We start from the raw sequence: 13,419 nt of genomic DNA, 5'->3' as shown, positions 1-13,419 counted from the left end.
TTCCCAGTCAGGGCATATAGGAGAAGCAACCATCTGCTTATTTCCCCCTCCCCTTCTCTCTCTCTTTCCCTCTTGCAGCCAGTGGCTCAATTAGTTCAAGCATGGCCCCAGTCACTGCGGCTAGCACAGTTGGAACGCATCAGCCTCAGGTGCTAAAAATAGCTTGGTAATTGAGCATTGCCCCCAGATGGGTTGCCGGGTGGATCCCAGTCAGGGTGCATGCAGAAGTCTGCCTCACTGTCTCCCCTCCTCTCACCTAAAAAAAGAAAAATTGTGCTGGAACTTACTTCCCTACAAGGCCTGCTTTCCACAATGGGGAAATGTCATTGTTCCTTCCTTTTCTGCTCTTTATAGTTTGGGGTCAATGATCCCCTTCCTACCAATGAATACCAACTGGTTTTTGCTTCTCTGCAATATTATCCAAGGGTAGTCAATAATTATTGCTTTGACAATGGTCTGAACTAGTGAATTATCAACTTAAAGACTCTTCCAAGGAACAGTTAGAATTTTCTAGGTCATGGATAGAAAAGAACCATAATATAGAAAAAAAGAGTAACTTTATTCTGGGGTCACTGGCTTGAGCATGGGATCATAGACATGACCCCATGGTCACTAGCTTGAACCCAAAGGTCGCTGGCTTGAAGGCCGAGGTCACTGGCTTAAGTCCAAGGTCATGACTTGAGCAAGGGGTCACTGGCTTGGCTTGAGCCCTCCAGTGAAAGCATGTATGAGAAGTAGTCATTGAACAACTAAAGTGATGCAACTATGAATTGATGTTTCTCATCTCTCTCCCTTCCTGGCATTCTCTCCCTCTCTCACTAAAAAGAAAAAAATAAATAAAAATAAAATAAATTGTGACAATAAAACACGTGACATAAAACTTGCCCTTTCAATGTTTCCACAGTGCACAGTTCAGTACTGTCCACTACACACACATTGTTGTGCAACAAGAGCCCCAGAGTGGGGTGATTTCCTAAAGCACAGATTCCTATTCATACACAAAATAAGTGAGTTCCTGGCGTTAAATATAATCTCTAAGTCAGGCTTTATTAATTTGTTATTAATTAATTAAGCAAGGTGGTACTTCCCCAGTCTGTGATGTCAGGTAAATCAGAGAGATAGAGAAAGGCACACAAGCTAGAGATGAAGGTCGTTTTTATGCCTAGCTCGGTTCCATACCAGCTGTGTTTGTGAACAGATTAACACATCAGGGCTTCACTCCTTCTCTCTAAAAGAAGAGTGTTAGGATGCATGATGTCTACTTCCCTTCTAGTTCTGACATTCAAGGACTCTTGAAATGAGCAGAATTTCACTGGATGATATAGTGTGACCGCATGTGCTCACTGTTACAACGGCTTTGCAGGAAGGACCACCTTGCCTGGGGCCAGAGGTTCGAAGGCCTCATTTGAGATTCAGCCTCGCAGATTCATGAGTCTCCTATTTGGAAGGGCTTGCTATGACAGTTTTTCTTATTGATTAGAGTAGTTATATTCCAGCCTGGCTGGATAGCTTGGTTGGTTAAAGAGTCATCCTGATATGCAAAGGTTGAAGGTTCAATCCCCGATCAGGGAACATACAGGAACAGATGGATGTTTCTGTCTTACTTTCTCTCTTCCTTCCTCTCTCTCAAATCAATCAATAAATAAAAATTTTAGCCCTGGCCGGTTGGCTCAGCGGTAAAGCGTCGGCCTGGCGTGCGGGGGACCTGGGTTCGATTCCCGGCCAGGGCACATAGGAGAAGCACCCATTTGCTTCTCCACCCCCACTCCTTCCTCTCTGTCTCTCTCTTCCCCTCCCGCAGCCAAGGCTCCATTGGAGCAAAGATGGCCCGGGCGCTGGGGATGGCTCCTTGGCCTCTGCCCCAGGCGCTAGAGTGGCTCAGGTCGTGGCAGAGCGACGCCCCGGAGGGGCAGAGCATCGCCCCTGGTGGGCGTGCTGGGTGGATCCTGGTCGGGCGCATGCAGGAGTCTGTATGATTGTCTCTCCCCATTTCCAGCTTCAGAAAAAATACAAAAAAATAATAATAATAATAATATAAAAAATAAAATAAAAATTTTAAGTAGTTATAATCCAGAATATTCAGCATAGAAAATATTTCTCCAAAGCACACTTTTTTCTCCTGACTTTCCCCATAAGACCATAGTTAGAACTACCCTGGGGGGGAAAAGGCCTCAGCAGACTGAGCTGGAAACCCTCCAATGGAGGAGGTCAAGCTGGTGGTCACGACTGTGGGAAGGAGGGAGGTGTGGTCTTGCCACACCTCTGCCTCCCTCTCCTAAGCTAGGGTTTAATCTCCAACCTTCTCTCACCTTCTCCTTGCAGTTGGAAAGGTCCTTCAAATTCCTGAGAGAGGCTGAGGACCAGCTGAAGGCCATCCCCCAGTTCTGTTTCCCTGATGCCAAGGACTGGACTCCTGTCCAGCAGTTTACCAGGTATGTGTTAGCATCACCTGCGCTACCTGCGAAGACTAAGGGGAGAACTAGAGATGGGGTCAGAGGTGGCAGACCCCTAGAGACGGGGTCAGAGGTGGCAGACCCCATAAGTCAGGCCCACCATTTTTTTTTTAATTAATTAATTTATTTATTTTTTACAGAGACAGAGAGAGAGTCAGAGAGAGGGATAGACAGGGACGGAGAGAGATGAGAAGCATCAATCATTAGTTTTTCATTGCGCATTGCAACACCTTAGTTGTTCATTGATTGCTTTCTCATATGTGCCTTGACCGCGGGCCTTCAGCAGACCGAGTAACCCCTTGCTGGAGCCAGCGACCCTGGGTTCAAGCTGGTGGGCTTTTCCTCAAACCAGATGAGCCTGCACTTAAGCTGGCAAGCTCAGGATCTTGAACCCGGGTCCTCTGCATCCCAGTCCAATGCTCTATTCACTACGCCACCGCCTGGTCAGGCCAGGCCCACCATTAAGCAATCCTGGTAGGTCCAGGCCCGGAGATTTCTCTCACCAGTGTTTTGAAAACTTCCCTGGAGATAAGAATAACCTTGTTGACTATGCAGATTCCCAGGCCTCCCACTCCGCCTGGGCATATGTTTACATCACAGGCCCCTGTGAAGGGCAGTGAGGTAATTCTTAGTCTAGGGAAAGTCAGGGAAACATTACCATCACTCATCCTCGTCCAAATGCGCTATAACGTCTCTTCAGTAGCTCATGCAGTTGTTACTTGGAGTCGGATAAGTTCACATTTCTGCCTTAGCCCGTGTGGTTAGGTACAGTATTTTTATTATCAGATGTTGAGCAATTGACGAAACTCAGTAGGTTGCATATTCTCAATGTCTGAGGGATGCTGTGTTCCTCAGAGTGAGCCCAGCGGTGTCTAAGGACAGTCCAAGCCTCAGGGTGTCTCCAAACAGTCTCCTGAGAATGCCGTGCCCAGGGGCACGATGCCCAGCCACATCAATGCTCAATACATGACTGTCTTTCGTGTCCTGGGATATCTCGGATGATCGAATTATATGAGAGCTCAGGGTGGGGAAAAAAGTCATTTTCTCTCAGGATATGGTGACACTTTAGACCTCCCTGTCCCCGACACAGACTCCAAAGCTAGAGATGACCACATCCCAGCACAGAGAGAGACTGGCAGGACAGGAAGCAGCCCTTCTAGACAGCCTCCCTCAGAATGTTCTAGTTGCTCACCGCAATATGCCTTTGTTTTGTTTTTGCTTTGTAATGTCCTTGTGTTTTCTCACCACAGTGAAACATTCTCATTTGTCTTAACTGGAGAAGATGGAGGTAGAAGGTTCGGTTACTGCCGCAGACTGCTGGTTAGTACATTTGCTTTTTGGTCAGTGTGGTGCATGGAGCCAGCCAGCGCCGGCTCCCTACGGGTTCACCACTGGCCCGAGAGAAATACAGTGTGTCCATAAAGTCATGGTGCACTTTTGACCGGTCACAGGAAAGCAACAAAAGATGATAGAAATGTGAAATCTGCACCAAATAAAAGGAAAATCCTCCCAGTTTCTGTAGGATGATGTGGCAGCATGTGCACCTGTGCAGATGATGACGTAACACTGTGTATACAGTGGAGCAGCCCACGGCCATGCCAGTCGAGATGTGGACGGTACAGAGGAAAGTTCAGTGTGTTCTGTGGCTCGCTAAATTCGAATCCGTGACCAAAGTGCAACATGAATATCGGACGTTTATAACAAAGTGCCACTATATAGGAATAATATTACTTGGTGGGATAAGCAGTTGAAGGAAACCGGCAGTTTGGTGGAGAAACCCCGTTCTGGTAAGCCATCAGTCAGTGACGAGTCTGTAGAGGCTATACGGGATAGCTACCTAAGGAGCCCTAAAAAATCTGTGCTTGAGCCCACATGGAACTGCACTGAATAGGTATGAAACTGGGAGAGTTTTCCTTTTATTTGGTGCAGATTTCACATTTCTATCATCTTTTGTTGCTTTCCTGTGACCGGTCAAAAGTGCACCATGACTTTACGGACACACTGTAGCAGGAGGTGTGGCAGGCTAACTAGGGTGCTGCAGGACATGAAGAAAGACCAGGGGCTCACCCGAATCTTACCCACAGACAGGAGCAACGGCTGTTTCCTTTGGAAAGAAAACACTTTCTCTTGTGTTTTCCCCACCAATTATGCTTTCCAATAAAACATGAGAACCAGACCTTGATAGCTTAGGGCATTCATAGTGGTGGCTAAGGGCAGACGGCTGGTTTTACTGTTCATGACACAAATAATTCGATCGAGTGTCTCCTTCAGAACAATCGCCTTTAGTAGTCAGAAACTATTGCAATGAACGGACCATACTAAAATATTTGAAAACTTATCTTTTGAGGCCCTGTCTTTTGAAAATCTTCAGTAGTAACAAATTGTTTTTCACTGAGAATGATTTTAGCCTTAGAAATAGGCTTAATATAAAATAGTCAACAATAATGCATGGCACATAATAGCTGTTCAATAAATATTTGTTGAATTAATTAATGAATAAAAAGTATGGTTAATACTTGAAAAAGTTAAGTGGGATCGTAATTTTTGTTGATAAAACTAAAGTATTGAGATTGATTGTCTCTTTTGTTTAGAATTTAGCTTTAAAATCAATTCCCAAAAAGGATTTTTATTTTTTTATTTTATTTTTTAATTTTTTTATTTTATTTATTTATTTTAGAAAGGAGAGGGGGGGGAGAGACAGAGAAGAGAGAGAGAAGGGGGGGAGGAGCAGGAAGCATCAACTCCTATATGTGCCTTGACCAGGCAAGCCCAAGGTTTCGAACCAGCAACCTCAGCATTTCCAGGTCGATGCTTTATCCACTGCGCCACCACAGGTCAGGCCCAAAAAGGATTTTTAGAAATGATCTCTCCTTTGGAATTATCATTATAATAAATGTATAGTTCCAAGGTAACTCCCTAAAAAGAAACTAGAGTGATTTAGGTAAACAAATCATGCCTCTTACTTTATGGTTCTGTAGGTGGTGCGAGCACCTACTGTGTGCACAACACCCTTGATCTGGTTCCTTCAGGAGGATAAAAATATACATACAATGTGACCAGAAGTGCTTCCCCTATAAAATAGGGTACTGACAACTCCTTACCTCAGGAGTGTCTGAAGGTATGGTATGTGAAATCACGTGACACACAGTAGGCACTCAAAAACATTTGGGGCCTGACCTGTGGTGGCGCAGTGGATAAAGCGTCGACCTGGAAATGCTGAAGTTGTCGGCTCGAAACCCTGGGCTTGCCTGGTCAAGGCACATATGGGAGTTGATGCTTCCAGTTCCTCCCCCCTTCTCTCTCTCTGTCTCTCTCTTCTCTCTAAAAATGAATTTAAAAAATTTTAAAAAAAAACTTAAAAAATTTTGGGTTCTTTCCTCCCCAGAGGTTGGCAGCACTAATGATTTCCTATGTTTCTTCCCACAAAGCCTGGTGGCAAAGGGAAGCGTCTTCCCGAAGTCTACTGCATCGTGAGCCGCCTGGGATGCTTCAGCCTCTTTTCAAAGGTAAGGATTTGGACCACAGAGACAGGAAGCAGGGCCCAGAAGGACGCAGGGAAACACCCCAACCTCCGGTGCTTTTATAATCTAATTCTCCTCCATTTTCCTTCCCACTTCCTCCTCCTCCCCTCACAGCTGGGTACCTCTATTCTCTTATCATTGAGACAGGAGGTAGCTGTTGGTGAAGGTCAGCTCTCAGAAACTGGGCAAGTGGAGAGGTTCAAAGCAGTTGTAGCTGAGGCTGGTACGGGCCAAGGAGCCTCCCAGGATGTTCTAAACATTGTCTTTTGTCACATTAGCTTTTACTGGACCTCAGTGATGGAGGGATGTGTGTCTGTGTACATATGTGTTGTGTGTTTGCTGTGCATGTGTGAGATTTGTTATTGTAATAGTGTTTAATGTAATTTGGTCCTCATTTTAGGAAAACAAGCCAATATATTAAAATATAGGAATTGCTGTATTGGAGTTGGCCCATCCACCCCAGTATTTTGGGTTGGTATAAAGGAGAGAATTATATATGATGCTGATCTCAAAAATCAGATATAATCCAACATTTGTTTCCTCTATTATGTTTGCGGCCATACCACCCTGAACGCACCCGATCTCATCTGTTTCCTCTATTAACCAGACATGGGTATCTAACCCATAAGTTTATTTAAAACCCTTCCCGAGCATCTATTTATTTCAGTGTGAGCTTTCTTTCAGAGAACTGAATGAAGTCTTACATCTACTGTCCAGGGATATAAGGCAGCAAGCACTTCCTAAAAGCCTTCTGAAACCAACGTACGCTTCCTGCCCACCCTCCACCTGAACTCGGAGGAAGCCTGAATTCCCCTGATACAGCGTGACCTATTTCTTTTTTTTTTTTTTTTTTAGAGTTTTTTATTTTTTTATTTTTTTTAATTTATTCATTTTTAGAGAGGAGAGACAGAGAGGGAGAGAGAGGAGAGAGAGACAGAAAGAGAGAAGGGAGAGGAGCTGGAAGCATCAACTCCCATATGTGCCTTGACCAGGCAAGCCCAGGGTTTCGAACCGGCGACCTCAGCATTTCCAGGTCGATGCTTTATCCACTGCGCCACCACAGGTCAGGCGGCGTGACCTATTTCCATGACAGAACTTGTCCTCCTGCGCAAGTCTGTTTGAAACCATTAGTAGTATCAGAGTGTAATCTGAGCTGCAGTCTTACCTGCACTCCCCCAGTGGTAATCATTCTACACTGAGGTTGGTCGTGTGCAAGTTCTAGCACAGGCACGCTTTGTTCTCATGCACGTCTCACACATGAGTTTGTTGAGAGGTGGAGATAAGGCTGTAGGTCACTGCCTCTGTTTTGGTGAGAATGCTTATGAAAGCAGGTGGCGAAATGACTCATATGAGTTAGCCCCGCTTGGAATTCACGTGAGCTTCGCTGCTGTGCCCTGTACAGAGGCTGTGGAGCGAGAAAACGTGCCAGAATGCTGGTGTGATGTGCATTCCGGGGAGTGATGTCATACAGCAAGCAGGCACTCAGGGTAGAGCAGAACAGAGCTCTGGCAAACCGGTCCCTAGCACTCGAGCCACATTCAAGTGAGGGGCAGGAGTGACTGAAGTAGCCAGTCATCCTTTAGCACAGAAAGGAATCATGACTGAGAACTGCTCTCAGTATCTCTGAAGGATGGTATTGCATTCAATATTGCCACAGTAAGGCCATGTAGCAAACAGCCGTGGTTGAAGGCTGCAGGCCTGTGTTCTCACAGACGTGCAGGTCAGCTGGCGTTTGGCTCTGCTGGTTTTCCCTGGGATCGTGTGCTGTGTGTAGGCCACAGGTCTGGGTCGGGGCCACACGTCTGTCATTCTCCTTTGACACTGAGCTGGCCCACGCATGCTCTCCTCACGGCTAAGGCAGAAGCACGAGAGGACGGGCAGAAACCTATCAGGCAGGGCCCAGCAACCTGGGCGCAGTCAGCCTGGTGCCCCGTCTGCTAGCCGGGGCTCCCTGGCCTCGTCTTCGTCACCTGCCCTCCGTAGCCTCTGTGGGTATTTTCTTCCCGGAATTGCCTCCCCTCCCTATGAAACTCTTAAGTTTCTCATCCTATTATTTCCTGTTTATTGTGCTAAAATATATATAACATAAAATTTACCATTCCACCATTTTGAAGTATTCAGTCGATTGACAAGATGTTCATTCACATTGTTGTGTGATCATGACCACATTCCATCTCCAGAACTTTTTTATCTTCCCAAACTAAAACTCTGTGCCCGTTAAACACCAACTCCCATTCCCTCCCCACTGGCTTCCACCATTTGACTTTCTGTCCCTGTGAATTCTAATACCTTAGTGTCTCATGTCAATGGTGGAATTATACAATGTTTATTTACCCTTTGTGACTGACTTATTTCACTAAGCACTTGTCCTCAAGGTTCGTTCTTGTTAGAACATGCAAGAGAATTTCTCAACTTTTTAAGTCGGAATAATATTCCATAATCTGTATAGACCACATTTTGTTTACCCCTTTATCAGCTGATGGACATCTGGGCTGTTTCCACCTTTTAGCTATTGTGAGTTATGCTGCTATGAACATGAGTGGACAAATATTTGTTTGGGTGTCTGCTTTCAATTCTTTGGGGCTTATACCCAGCAGAGGAATTGCCGGGTCGTATGATAGTTCTATGTTTAATTTTTTAAGGAACTGCCATACTGTCTCCTTACTTTTGTGTGTGTGTGTGTGTGTGTGTGACAGAGACAGAAACAGAGAGAAAGACAGGGACAAACAGGAAGGGAGAGAGATGAGAAGCATCTCAATTCTTTGTTGCGGCACCTTAGTTGTTCATTGATTGCGTTCTCATATGTGCCTTGACCGAGGGGCTACAGCAGACCAAGTGATGCCTTGCTCAAACCAGTCGAGCCCACGCTCAAGCTGGCGGCCTCAGGGTTTCGAACCTGGGTCCTTCGCGTCCCAGTCCGATGTTCTATCCACTGCGCCACCGCCTGGTCAGGCTGTCTCCTTCTTATAATAATAAATTTTATTTAACTCAATATATCCAAAATATTATCATTTCAACATGCAATCAATTGAAGAGTCATTGATATTTTATGTTCTTAACTGTATTTTGAAATCCATTGAGTATTTTACACTCACAGAACATCTCAATTCAGACTAGTCAGATTCCAGGGATTCAGTAGCAATGTGGGATATTATAAATGGCATTTAAAAATTTTTTTAAATTCTTAGTGAATTTTTTGGAGTGACATTGGTTAATAAAAATATATGTTTCAGGTGTACAATTCTATAATACATCACCTGTGTTTGCCACCCCAAATGGAGTCTCCTTTCGTCACTATCCCCCCATTTCCCTCTTCTACCTCCCCGCACGCTCCATAAGTGGCATTTTTATTTAAACTCTTTGATTTATAACTAGATTGTGGAGTGTCTTGCGTTTGAGTTTTTTAGTAACAGTTTTATTGAGATATAACTCACTCATTTAAAACGTACAATTCAGCCTGACCAGGCGGTGGTGCAGTGTATAGAGCGTCGGACTGGGATGTGGAGGACCCAGCTTCAAGACCCCAAGGTTGCCAGCTTGAGCGCAGGCTCATCTGGTTTGAGCAAAAGCCCACCAGCTTGAACCCAAGGTAACTGGCTCCAGCAAGGGGTTACTCGATCTGCTGAAGGTCCGCCGTAAAGGCACATATGATGAGAAAGCAATCAATGAACAACTAAGGTGTCTCAGTGAAAAACTGATGATTGATGCTTCTCATCGCTCTCCGTTCCTGTCTGTCTGTTCCTGTCTGTCCCTCTCTCTGACTCACTGTCTCTGTAAAAAATAATTAAATTAAATTAAAATTAAATCAGACAATTCAGTGACTCTAAGCCTATTTGTATATTGTTCCTACTGAGAATGCCCAGTAACTCACATGGCCAAACCCAAAGTCAAGGGGGACAAGACACTATACTTCACCCCTTTAGTGGGAGGAACTACAAGGTAGCATGGCAGAGGGAGTGATCACAGAGGGGACGGAATTGGGGCAGTGACACATAGGGCAGAGAGACTGTGGGTTTGGTCTGACAAGGACAGCATGGCTTCCCCATAAACCTCCGTCTCCGCGGCCAGCCCCCTTCACCTGGAATAGGGCTGCGCCTCGGTGCCCGGACTCCGGATGGCTGAGCTGCTTTCCTGACCCTTGCAGATCTTGGATGAGGTGGAAAAGCGTCGAGGCATCTCTCCGGCCCTGGTTCAGCCCCTCATGAGGAGCGTCATGGAAGCCCCTTTCCCGGCCCTGGGCAAAACCATTGTTGTCAAGAACTTCCTGCCGGGAACAGGCACTGAGGCAAGTGGTCAGAGTCCTTTCCTCTCCGCAGGGAGAGAGTGGCCCAGACAGTGAAGTCCCAGAGGGGCTAGCTTTTTGTGGACTGTCCCATTTGGCGGTGTCCTCTTGCTCCTCAGGTGTCACAATTTCCACCCTCAGTCTAGTCCGTCCAGCCCAGGATTCCGGCCCTCGGACGGGTGCCATGGCAGCACACCGTGCTTCTTCGCGTGATGTCGGCCTCGCAGCTAGGGACCCGCCCCGAGCATTCTTGGCTTCTCATTGTAGCCCATTGCATTCATGAACTGCATATGAACCCATTTATGTTTTTGGTCTGTGTCTCCTCTATAACTTGATCACATAAAACAGATTCTTTTCAGGGAAGACAAGCCTAGGCGCTATTTTACTCGCCCTGACTGTGCAGCGTGTCCCTCTCCTGGCTGGACTGGCTTTGCTATAGGAGCTTGTTTGCATTCCTCCCATCCCCCTCTGTGGCTCTGTGACCCCAGAAGATACATCCCACTCAGACTTGGGGCTCTAGTTCCAGAGGCCCTGGGAAAGCAGGTCACCTGTGGACATGGAGAGAGATGAGGATGGGTCTGGGACATTCTGGAATGACCCAGTTTCCCAGCACAGAGGGAGCAGTCTCCCTGTGGCTGGAGAACCGTCTGTACCAGACGCAGGCGGCTTGGCCATGACCTCCGTGTGGACAGCACTGCACAGGTGCTGTGCTGAGGGTGAAAACCAGTCTCTCCACTTGCTGTGAACAAGTCAGCTACTCGCAGAGAAAAAACACGCACCTGAATAGCAACCAGAGATGAATTGGGGAACATTCCAGCACGTGAGGAGTAGGAAGACATACACACTCAGCCTACAAACTGGAAGACCCCGCATCAGGGAGGGGTTGGGATGGGGTTGGTCTGTTAGGAAATGCCTTCTGGAGGAGGTGAGTCTGGAAAGTGCGGTTTGCATCTGCTGGTCCTCGTGCGTCTGCTGGTCCTCGTGCGTCTGCTGGTCCTCGTGCGTCTGCTGGTGCTCATGCTGGTTCTTGTGCGTCTGCTGGTCCTCGTGTATCTGCTGGTCCTCGTGCATCTGCTGGTCCTTTTGCATGAGCCTTCAGCTCCCTCCCAGCAGGTCGTCTCCCTCATGAGACAGACGCTCACCTGTGGGACGCAAAGGGATCACACATATTCAAGCCAGAGAGCTTCGTGGGAAGTCTAGTTATACCATTGCCAGGGCAACCTCCAACCATCTGGGGCCAAGGGCCACCATCCCCCACACACACACTGTCCTCAGTCTCATAGTTGAACATGAGACACGTGCTTCCCTTCCGAATGTACCTCCCCTGCCCTCAGTCTCCTGGGTTCTTTCTTTTCCCCAGCCCCCTTTCCACCTTCCCCTGGGCCCCTGCCGCCAGGCCACCCCTGCAGAGGACAGTCTGAGGCGCAAGAGGCCTGGCTGGGGAGGCTGGCCCCTCACGGCATTCCCGTCCCCACAGGTGATTGAACTGTGCCGCCCGCTGGACTCCCGGCTCGAGCACGTGGACTTTGAGTCCCTCTTCTCCTCCCTCAGCGTCCGCCACCTGCTCTGTGTGTTTGCCTCCCTGCTCCTGGAACGAAGGGTCATCTTCATCGCCGACAAGCTCAGGTACCAGCCTTGGCCACTTCTGCTGGAGTGTTTGAATGGCAGGCAGTCTTGGACTGCCTGCTGTCGGGAGGGTGGGCAGTGGCTTGGGCCACAGAGGAAGCCCCTCTGAGTGACGGCGGGACCGGTGGGCATCAAGGACTGCAGGTGCGGCAGCACGCGGGGGTGTAAACAGGGTCAGCCTGCGCTTTTCTGCAGCGCTGAGCTGGTGTCTGGCCTTGTTCTCATTCATTCTGCTTTGTGTTGGGCACTCTCCCGTGTTCTGGGAACAGGGGAGACCCAGGGCTGTCCTCAAGGGGCTCCCGGTACAGCAGGGCACTGGGATGTGAACAGACCCCCTTACGGTGTCGTGAGGGCTCGCTAGACGTGGTGTGTGTGGACCAAAGTGGGCACACTCATTCCAAGAATATGGCTGTCCCCCCGAGCCTGAGACCCAGTCCTGACCCAGCTGTCCCTACAAGGGCGAAGGGACAGGAGGCAAGCACAGAGCAGTTCCCTGGGCTGAGCAGAGAGGAGAGCGGAGTGGGAAGTGAGGAGCGGGCAGAGGGTGACGGCCCGTTCACAGAGGGGCTGCAAGGCCATGCGGGAGAGCACAGGCCATCCTCTAGGATCCCCGCGTCAGTATCAAACCAGTCAGAGTCACACATGCCCAGAAGGCTGCCACCCACACCCTAACAGTCACACCCAGTGATTTGCAAGGCCCACGCCACGTCACAGATCAGAGGGAAATGCACATGGAGATTTGGGGTGATTCTGAGTGTCTAACAAGAACCCCTGGCCCTTCGTTGTTATGCAATCTCACCTCCTGGTCAGGCGGCACAGAGCTGAGCAAAGGGCCTAGACGTGGGCCCAGCCCGAGGAGGGCCAGCCAGCCAGGAGAAGTAGATTGGGCCTGCCTGCACGTTTATCTGCCAAAAACACAGAAAGCGAAGGACAACGGTTTAGAGAGGAAATACGCCTCTAAGCCTGGAAAACAAAAGGGAAGAAGAAAAGGGAAGGAGTGGAAAGGACAGTGTGAGCGTGGAGTGTGGGGGCGTGGTGGGAGATGGAATTCCCCCGCCCCCGCCCCCCACCCCACCCCCAAGCCATCTGGCCACCTCCATGGTGCTCCTTTGGCCAGCAGCCACCTGGCTCTCCCCAGCCTGCTTCCACCCTGCCTTCCAGCTAGCTCTTCACTGTCGGTGTCACCGTTCTTGTGCTCCCCTGGCCCTCGTGTCAGATGGGGAAGCTGGCCCTGTCCCGAGCCTGCAGCTGGTGCTGGGTGCTGGGCAGCTCTCCAAGCTCCCTGGGCCCTGGGGAATTCAGACCCAGCGTTCTCAAGGCTGGGCCCTGGAAGCCCAGGATGAGTAATAACCCTTCAGTGGCCAGGATCAGATTTCATCGGCACTCCAGAAACTGTCTGTGTTCTCCACGGCCCTGCTCCTTGCCCCCACTGTCTTCTCCTTGCTGGTTCTCAGGCTCGGCTCTGGGGGAAGGGAAAGGGCTGATCTCAGAAAGGCCCAGGCAGGACGTGAAGGCCAGGAGGTGCACCTGGTACCCA

General features: G+C 48.7%; 1 protein-coding gene across 2 annotated transcripts in view; it reads left to right on the top strand.

Annotated features, from left to right (window-relative positions):
- DENND2A (DENN domain containing 2A) overlaps nt 1-13,419 on the top strand; it is a 93,419-nt gene that overhangs the window by 62,050 nt on the left and 17,950 nt on the right. For both annotated transcript variants that reach the window (XM_066262456.1, XM_066262457.1), the window contains exons 10-14: nt 2,323-2,432; nt 3,704-3,773; nt 5,882-5,959; nt 10,119-10,259; nt 11,734-11,882. In XM_066262456.1, the coding sequence (XP_066118553.1) occupies nt 2,323-2,432; nt 3,704-3,773; nt 5,882-5,959; nt 10,119-10,259; nt 11,734-11,882 (548 nt within the window). The remainder of the gene's footprint in view (nt 1-2,322; nt 2,433-3,703; nt 3,774-5,881; nt 5,960-10,118; nt 10,260-11,733; nt 11,883-13,419) is intronic.

Source organism: Saccopteryx bilineata, chromosome 2 (genome assembly GCF_036850765.1).
Source record: "Saccopteryx bilineata isolate mSacBil1 chromosome 2, mSacBil1_pri_phased_curated, whole genome shotgun sequence".
NCBI lineage: Eukaryota > Metazoa > Chordata > Mammalia > Chiroptera > Emballonuridae > Saccopteryx > Saccopteryx bilineata.
Note: the sequence above shows the minus strand (reverse complement) of the source record. Positions and strands in the feature narration are given on the sequence as shown.